The 10,097-nt window shown below is 37.9% G+C and overlaps 1 protein-coding gene across 1 annotated transcript; it reads left to right on the forward strand.

The window, feature by feature from the left end:
- Window positions 1-4,557: 4,557 nt before the first annotated feature.
- LOC121081529 (interferon omega-1-like) lies at window positions 4,558-5,112 on the forward strand. Its single transcript, XM_040580643.1, has one exon. It carries the CDS (start codon window positions 4,558-4,560, stop codon window positions 5,110-5,112), a length of 555 nt encoding a protein of 184 aa, XP_040436577.1.
- The last annotated feature ends 4,985 nt before the right edge of the window (window positions 5,113-10,097 follow it).

Here is a 10,097-nt window from a genome sequence, read left to right on the forward strand (position 1 = left end):
GAACACACATTACCAACACCTGACTGTCCTAGCCTGCCCAAATGCCAAGCCGTCTCCTGTTGCTTGTCTCTGTAATTGTAAAAATACAAATGCCTCACATATTTGCCCATTTTGTTATGTATTTGCATCATATTTCATGTTAATTTTCAGGGTTATATGCATTGAATGTTCCCTGTTTTCATTTTATATGTAAGTATTCTTTATATGTATTTTTTATATTTAAGTATTTTTTTATGACCATTGTCATGGTATTCTCCACAGCTGCCTTTATACTGTTTAGATTTTATAAAAAACACTATTCCCATGCAAATCTGTCCTTGAAAATGTCTGTCTTTTTGAGATAAACAGAAGAGTCTGAAAATCATTTTTATCTTGGGAACCTGTGGTTTTTCTCATGATAAAAAGAATCTGAGAGATTCTTCATTTTAAGAAGGCAGGTGCCACTCGGAATTTCTTTAGGAATTCACTTATTAAAAAATGAATCCCATGTGTATTCAAGAAATTAAAGTCTGAGCACTCTTTCAGAGTAAATGTGACAAATCATGTGATATTTCCAGCAAAGCATCCAAAGAACCTATGCCCAGTGGCTATGACAGTTCACATCACCAAATGTAAGAGCCTTGCTAAGAGCACAAAGACGGCCCCAGTGTGTGCTGATCTCCAAGCTGTCAATATAAGAAAATAAACATACTCCCAGACAGATACTTTAGTTCCCTATGACAAGGACTGCAGGTCCTGCTCCTTTTTAAACAGAAAAAAAGGTCCCAACTATGTTTTTATAATTAAGGTAAGAAACCTTCAGTGACATAAATGGGAATAGTAATTATTTTTTTACTTCTCTGCTTCTATAAAGTAGCTTATGATAATACCCCTTTGCTGCTACTTCTTTGAGGACTGCTCTGTTGAATTTCTTTTCTGGTAAAATGAATTTGTGGCACTCAGGTGTATTTCAATTATTAGTTAATAACCTTATTTGTAAAATTGTAATTCTTGAAACATTACTTTGCAAAAGCAAGCATGTACCGCACAAATGGGTTTAGTGAATTACTCAGCGTAAGATAAAGCAGTTATTTGGGTTGGGACAGGTCAGCAGGATGCCAGGAAATGGTCTACTGAGATGGGAAGGTCACATGGCTAAGTTAGATTTTAACTTCTTAACGCAGACCATAACAGTGATTGTGAATGAAATTTTAATATATGAGCTAAATTAAGTGTGCTTTAATCATTTAAATGTGAAAAAGGAATTTGTCTTCATTGTAGATTTTGTAGTCAAAAAACTAGATAAATTTCTTAGCTTTATCCATCCATGTGGAGTGGTTCCAGCTATAGTATTAAACCTGCACTAACCTGTTTCTGACCAGCACACGGGCACTTTTGGCTGCTCCAGCCTTTTTCCATCACAGCGCAAAGCTCGTACCTGGCCAGTCACACAATCTTATGATAAGAGCAAAGAATCCAATCTTGCCTGTATGTAAAGTTTTCTTTTAAGAAAAGGTTTAAACAAAGAAAGAATTTAGACATATAAGGAGGAGGACTGGCAAGTTATAGCTGTGACAGAAAGCACAATGGAGAAAAACGATTTTAGTTTAACATGGGCAGTGTCACTAGCTGGGGAGGAAGCTATCCTGTGCAGTGACAAGCTGAAACTATTTGGACCTTTTTGTGGCATGTTGACGTGTTAAAATCAGTGTGTTTTGAAAAGATCAAAGGAGAAAAGAAACTGATAGCTAAAGTAGATAAAATGTTGAGAGGAACTGGTTATTTTGATTTGAGAAAGCTGGTATAAGGTTATATGGGGTAGTTACCAGAGTCCAAAAGCATGCTATTTTGCAGGAGAGTTCCCTCACACTGCTCCATTTGCCAGCATGTGAATAGGCTGAACTTAGACTTACCGCTTGCCTTCATACATGAGATAAAAGAACCCATGTCGTAAGTGATAGGAAATATTCTTTTCATTGCTTTATTGCATTATAAAATAAAATAAAGAATTTCTGCTAGGGAAGCAATTTGTGGCATTTTAGAAGTATTAGAAAGATATAAAACTGTGTGTATTTTTAGATACAGTCCTATGTTCCTGTAATGAGTACCTATATAGCTAGACGACCCTTTAAGGCCAGATCTTTCTTTCATGAAATTAAAGATCAGATAATCTTTCTAGAATAACGATCTGTTAGGTCTACTTGGAAATACAGCTGTGCTTTGTAAACTTATTTCCTCTTTTCATTCCAGTGAATTAGACCATTAGAGGGTCTGTGCTTCAAACACAGGCAGAGAAATAAAGAGCAATCTGTGCTGCAGCTTCATATCACACAGTCACCTCTTCCAGTCATTACTTTTAATGAATGGTTTGTTTCCAAATTAAGCAATACAGATCACTAGGGGGGGACTGTGTCCTGAATCATGCCATGTTACTACTATGCTTTGCTCAGTGTAGCAATCAAGAAACTGGCTGAGTGAGGAAGAACAATTTGTTGTTATTAAAAAAAAAAATAACAGCAATAGTCAACCAAAAACCTACATACCTGATGGACTAAGTCCACCGTAACTATTCTGTGAGGAAGAGCGGACAACTGATCTGTTATCACAGGCAAAAGAATAAAACACCTGGACCAGCTCTATCTTTGTAAGAAAAATGGGAGAGATTTATCTGGTTTTCCCTTCTGCAATGTTTGTGACACCCAGGATGGCATCTGCAGCTCTTCACTGGGACGGAAGCATGTAAAAAAATGTTTTGCAAAAGGAAAGAAAGGACTTATGTGTCTGGGAGACTGAGTGCATGTCAAGAAGTTTACCTGTTTAAATCAGTAGAAGGGTTAAGCTCATATAATGAATATAGTTTGGAAAAAAATACTTGTATATAACTATGGAAATAGCTGTAGCCGTCTTTAAGAGTTTTCTTGAGCTAAATAAATTTTTTATTGACTTCATGATGATTGTAAAATGTTATGTGTTTACCTTCTACAGCTGTAATTTTGCAAAAATGATGCAACTTCATGGCCATTTTTTTATTCAACACAATAATGCACTTCAGGCCAGTCTTTCCAAAGTAATATGCATTCTCCCCAAGTGAAAAGATTTGGTCCCATGTTATGCATTTTATATCCCATTCTCATTGTTCTTACTCTTTTTATATAATACTGCCACAAGTGATAGGGGATTCGTTTTCTCCTCACACTGGCAGTGCATCCAATCCAAGGTTGCTTAAACAACATCAGGACAACCAAAGAGTTTGCTCATGTGAGTGATTGTGCTTAGCTAAATTTATGATTTTGAAGCCTCCAAAATGCCTGTGTGCTGAACACAAGGGAAATGCAAAAATAGTATCATAAATCTATTCAGAGTGACTACCATACCAGGAATGAAGCCAACATATAGCAATGGGTGCAACAACAGAACAAAAACACAGAGCCAGGTCTCAGAGTAAACAAAAAGTTTATCTGAGCTCTCCAACAAGACACAATCAGCTACAGAGAATCCAACAAAGCATAATCAGCTACAGAGAATTCATTTTGCAATGACACAAGTTTGCACAGGAGGCTGACAAGACAGCAATCTGATCATTTAAGTCTAGTTTTCATCAAAAAAAAATCAAAGACGGGAGCTAGATTTCCCAATGTACTGTGATAGTTCTAATGTCCTCTATTATATAGCTAGGGAAAGCAAATGGCTGAATTTTAGAGTATATTTTGTCTTGTCTGTTCATTCTATTCCCATTTAAAGTCAGAATTCAGACCTGTGCTCTACTGGCATTGATACTAAATATTACTCAGTTACTTATATGGAGGGAGGGGAATATTTTGTCCAAGTATCTTACCTGTTTCCCTGTGAGTATTTGTATTTGCATGGCACTTACAGTCCCTAAGTGAGATCAAGGCCTCATTTAAAACAGTATGTATGTATTAAAACAGACATAGGTATATCAATGCATATACACATTTTTAATATATATGTATACACACATATTTTAATGATATGATATCTGTCCTTCGAGTCCAAATGGTCAAGAGAAATAAACATGAGGGGAAAGAAAATGTGTTCCCTAAATTACAATAGGTAGAGAAAGCTTAACTGAATTTTGGAAGTAAGAAACATGCTGAGGAGACAGGATGGAAGTAGTATTTAGCAGGTCTCTGATCCATCATTGAGACTGTTATTTTATTTCAACATGTTCTTCCACTGCTAAAATATTAAGAAACTAAGGATAATTCTGTAATTTTTTTCTTTTAAGTTCTCACTATACTTCCTACAGAATTTTTGAGGGAGAGGTAGTAGATAATCTGATATACATCATTGTAATATCCAGCTGAAATAAGAAGAAAGTGGCAAGAAAAAAAAGACAGTGAAGTCATAAAGCAGAAAATGAAAGTAGCGTCAAAAGCATACACAAGGGGGAAAACCTTAAAAACCAAAAAATGATGAAAGAAAACTTCTCCTACAGAATAATTAAATTTCAAGATTTTGAAGAAACGGGAGCTTATGAATGACCTTCAAAGCATCCCAGCCTGTCTCTCAGTATTCATACACAGGGAAGGAGGAACCTAAGAGCCTATCTTTATCATGAACGCTTTTGGCCTGATACAAATTGGCCTCATACTGTTGTGCACCACCACCATCTCCAGTCTTCAGTGTAATCACCTTCCTTTACAGCAAGGAAAAGTCGTTGAGAACAGCCTGAAACTTTTGGACAAAATGGGCAAAAAGTTTCCTCAACAATGTCTAAGAGAGAAAATGTCCTTCAGATTTCCTGAGCAGGTTCTAAAGCCCAGAGAGAAAGAAAATGTCAAAGTGGTTGTTGAAGAGATCTTCCAACACATCTTCTATATCTTTAGCAAGAATCTGACTCTAGCTGCTTGGGATGGGACAGCTTTAGAACAATTCCAAAATGGACTTCATCAGCAAATTGAGCAATTGGAGGCATGTGTTATCAGGAAGCAGACCCACTACTTTCGAAGTAAAGAAGTCAACAGGCTGAAATTGAAAAAGTACTTCCAAAAATTAGACTGTTTTCTTAAAGACAAAAAACACGACTTGTGCTCCTGGGAGATCAGCCGTGCAGAATTGAGGAGATGTCTTCAGCTGATTGATAAAGTCATAAGGAAGCTGAACAACTGAGGTACAAAGATTTTGACTTGACATAACAGCTTTAAAATTATTTCTATTTATTATTTGTTCTATGATTTATCTTGTGGCAATGCTTCTAGTTAATTTTGATTTTATTTAAATACTCCTGTTGCTGAATTTATTTTTTTTTTTCAAATGTAATGCATTATCCAATGTAAGTAAATTTTTTCCTTGGTAAGCAAGACATCTACATTAGCTATAAATTGATCTATATGGCTTTTCAGTGAGGGTTACTCCATAGGAAAGGACTGTAATCCCATGACATATGCTGTCAAATCGTGTGGTGTTTTCTGCTGAGAAAATGTGCTACTACTTTCCATCTCTATTTCACCTACATATAGAGAATCATCTATTTGTGAATGAACTACAAATTCCTCATCTTACAGGAACGGCTAGATTTATACTGATTGAGCCTGTGTCAAAAATAAGATAGCACATTGTTTATTTAAGTGGTCCCGTCTTAGGTTAAGACCATTCATTATTCTTTCAAAGTTGTATGGTCTTTTCTAAGAATGTAATTCTTTTATTTTGAGTCATTCTAACATTTGCTTTGATTAAATAGGTAAAGCAATTCTAGGATTTGTCTACCTAGGATATTGTTTGCAGTAGCTATGGCTTCTGCAATAACTTCTCAGATGGGCATTGTCACTTTTAATTCAAGTATCTTTGCCTCCTCTAACTATCTATGAGAAAGGCTTTTATTCCTTTCTGCTCTGTTTTGGATTCACCTTAACTTCTTTCACAAGCTCTTTTGAAATAACTGCTTTACACAAAAGTACTCTAAAGCCACATCTGCCTGTGGCACATCCTGCTTGCCCATGGATGTATTCATCCTGCTACTGCAATCTTAAAGATCACTGTTCAGTGCTGTGCTTTATCGCTGCATGAAATTTTCTGCCTCTTTCCCTCACCAACTGATCCACAGAAACATATAGCCCTTGGTATTCTAATGAATTTCCCGTCCAAACCACATAGCCTTAAGTGATAATTGCAATATAATCAGGTTCTTTAACTTTAACTTGCAACAAACTGGGCAAATATTCATTCATTTCAGTCAGGCCAAGCCCAGATGTTACCCTTGGAAAATTGTCCCTGGGTAATTCCATTTCAAATGGTTGTTTTCCCTAGTCACTTGCTTTGTGTCAGTAAGGGGGAAAACAGAGTTATATCCAGGCTCTGTTACCTAATGAAAGGCTGTTTTCTGTGATGAAGGCTGATGTCCATTTGGCACAGGTTTCTGGGTCTGGCATAAAGAAGCAGAGGAGAGAGAGCATGGCTGTGGCTCCCAAGAGAGAATGATGATAGTCCCAGAGGGCTGAAATTGCTAGAGGCTGGTTTAAGCATCAAATGAAGAACCACTTTAAAGCTTTCCCTGATCTCCAGCCATTCAGAAGAGTAACATTTAAAGGGGTGATAATAAAAAGACACATCTAAACAAAAAAATGACTGGTAAGAACAATAACAATACTACACCAGATCTCACGTACTGTATCTATGACTCAGATCTCTTTTGCAGGGTGTACATGCTCTCCTCTCTATCACTCATGGATGGAAGCCAAAGAAGTGACGAGAGACATGGGTATCAGGTCTGAAGCTGAAATACCAGAAATAAAACCAGCTCACAAGTTCACCATGATCCAGAATAACAGAAAAAAACCCCAAAGAAACAGAGCAAAGTATCTGACAGATTGAACCAGTTTTCCACCCGGTGACACCTTGCTCAAGTGTTGCAGTCAAATGTGTATTTCTTGACCTTCGTAACTAACAATTTGAAATGGCCCCACTGCAAGAATATTTCAAATCTTTCTTCTGCTGCTTGTTTGTTTTTTAACTTCTTCAAGCCTGTACAATAAAAGCACATTCAGCCTACTTACCTTTCTCGTTCTGATATTCTAGGTAGCTTCTGCAATGCAGTAAACCATTATTGAAATGGCCTCATTTTTACTGAAACTCGGAAACAGCTTTGAAATATTTTCAGCTGCTCTCTCATGAAGGATCCCAGCTTTCTTTTTCATTGCCTGCAGTGGGAATATACTCATGGCCCACTAACTGTTCAGAAACTCTCATCCCATTAAGCTTTCTTTTTAGTTCATAACTATCCTTGAACATCTCATCACCAAATAAAATTATGTTTTGGCATATTTCAGTCAACAGTGTGCTTTGCAGTACAGGAAAAAACGGAATGGACACTAGAGGGCAAAGTGAAATTATAGACAAGTGTAAGAATTGTAGGTGAATGTACATGTTTTTAGGCAAGACAGTGTTTCAGCTCTTTATGAGCATGCTACTTATCGATAAACTGCTACTGGGTTCACAGAAGGGAACTGAAAGAAAAATGAACTATTTTTGAAAGAAGCAAAAAGAACTTAGAGGTGATGGACAGGAGCTCATAAACCAGCATTTGATTTCACTTAGTTTTTGGCCAACTGTGAGCTAATAGAAATTATTTTCATTGAGGCAATGTCTGGAAGAGCCATTTAAAGATGGGGACCCTGGGACAAACATAGTTGCTCAACAAATGAAAAGGAAAAAAGAAATTAGCAGACCAATATATCTGTTTTGTTTTTACTTATTAAAGAAAGGTAAAGAGTCTTCAAGGTAAAGGAAGAAAGCCGGAGTCAGAAGATCCTCTGTCTTCTCCTTGCTGTTGTAACATTCTGAAGTAATCTGTATTTCATCACCATTGTGCTACCAGATCAACTGCATACAATGGCCCTTGGCTAACTGAAATGCTGTGGCATTTCTTCCAGTTAACATCTTTCTAGAAGTTAAACAAATGTAGCAACATACAGTTTTTCACATACATTATTTTCAAATGGAAATAAATAAAATAGTGAATCTGAAGTCTCCAATTCTGATAAAAAATATATTATAGGTGAAATAAAATCCTTCCATAATGGGGCAGATTGTAGGACAAAAAGTATCATAGATTTTCTCTTAAGACTCATATACCATGCTGTGCAGCACAGGTCCCAGTGGCAGTTGTGGCTGCTCTCATAGCTAGTCTCACAGCACCTTGATTACATGTGCTGTGCTGCACTTTCTGGGGAGCCGCACTAAGAGTGATAGGGTTTCATCTGCACAGAGCCTGTTTTCTGGAGTGGTTTTATGGGACTTGTATCCCCTGTGAAACTTCAGAATAACTGCAGCGAAAATGAAGAATGCTTATTCCAGGCTTTACTCTGGAAAAAATTATTCACAAGTCACAGCTGTCCAAAGCAATTCTTCCATGGGTTTGGCCTGTTCTGTCAGCTCTGGCTTTACTTGATTTTTAAATTGTGGCAGGGGGGTAGGGATTAGGGGAAGCAAACCCAAAACAGAGAAAAACTTCAAAGCAAAACAGGACAAAAGCCCGTGGAAATAACTTCCAAAATAATCATCCAGCATTAGCCTTTTTTGCTAGGAAAGCCAGCTATGAGCTCCTTCAGAGCAGCCATAGGGAAGCTGCAGCGGTGGCTGTTGTGGAGCATGCTGACCAACACCAGGTTTGAGGGGTATGGACTGGAGAGGGGATCCAGAACTGCTGACGGGAAGAGAGCGTCCATGGACTGCTGCATCCTCCAGTCCTTGTCCCTCCAACCCAGCCTGCCCCTTGTCAGGGGTGGCCTTAAACTGTTTTCCCCCTCTCTAGTTGAGGAGGAGCACTAGCTTCTTCCAGGGAGCAATGAGAAGGAGGGGAGACCAAGAAATAAGGGTGGCAAAGATACAGAGTAGATCTTAAAGGAAAGTGTCAGTCCTCAGCTTTGACCAGCAGATTTAATTTACCTCGCTTTAGAAATTTAATGCAAAGAAAAAAAAAATGTGAACGAAGCAAGTAAGATTGGTACTTTCCAATAAGGCGACAGTACTTTTTATTATCCAAAAATCTTCCTACTAATCCTCACACAGGCAAGGATGAGTCACTTATATCAGTGTTCCCCACACTTCTACTGACATCAAGAAATCCTGATAAGATGCAAGGGCTTTTTCAGTGCTGAGGGTTCCTAGAGGAGCAAACACTGACAGGGAAAGTGAGAACAATCTTTCTTCTTAGCCAGCAAACACGCCGGTGTCACAGACAATTCTGCAAACTGGAGGGCAGCTGCAGCGCTGCCATGGGGCCCCCACACTGCAGCAGTGCACCACCAAGCCCTCCTTGCTTCTAAACACAATTTAGCCTCTCCGTTACTAGTGTCCTGGATTAATTCCTTTTCTCTCTGTACAACATTAAAATTGAAATCCCCAGCTCACGTGAACGGGCAACCCTCTGTTTTAATTTCAGTGGGCAGAGGATGAAGCAATGGTAAGTGATGAGTAGACAAGCACAGAGAAATTAATATCCTGCCTCAGTTCTCTCTGCAAAAAGCTGCAAGGCATTTAAAAGACATGTAGATGTGGAGCTTAGGGACATGATTTAGTGGTGGACTCAGCAGTGCTAGGTTAACAATTGGACTTGATGATCTTAAGGGTCATTTCCAGCCTCAACAACTCTGTGGTTCTAAGGTTGATTCATTTTCTAATTCCAACCTTCTTGAGTCCAGGTGCTTGCAACTAGGATTCTAAAAGCACATGTTATCTTCAGCAATGAAGAATTCAATCCTGTAAGCAAATAATATAATCTGCTTTTGAAAGTGTGGAGGTAAAAACATTCTAATACTCCCCTCTACAAAATAACTGTTAAAACATGGTAACGCATTTGCAAAGTTAAAATTCACATTAAGGAGATAAAACACTGAGACTTCAAATAGAGTATCTGCACCCTGGACACCAGTTATCACAATGTTTGCTCACTGTAACTCTTATTGTTGCCTGTATTCCTCCAGTTTCTTATCTTGGTAGGCCAGAACCTATACAACTTCCTCTGGACTTAGCTGAAGAACTGTGTGTTACGGTGCATTTTCCCAGGAAGGAAATATCTTGACAGACATATTTATATAAAACAGAAAGCTTTTCTTAAAAAAAAAAGAAAGAAAAAAAAGACTTTGACTTCAAAGATT

Source organism: Falco naumanni, chromosome Z (assembly GCF_017639655.2).
Source record: "Falco naumanni isolate bFalNau1 chromosome Z, bFalNau1.pat, whole genome shotgun sequence".
In the NCBI taxonomy this organism is placed as follows: domain Eukaryota; kingdom Metazoa; phylum Chordata; class Aves; order Falconiformes; family Falconidae; genus Falco; species Falco naumanni.

Coding starts and splice junctions, on each gene's coding strand:
- LOC121081529 (XM_040580643.1), top strand. CDS start 4,558: ATGAACGCTTTTGGCCTGATACAAATTGGCCTCATACTGTTGTGCACC.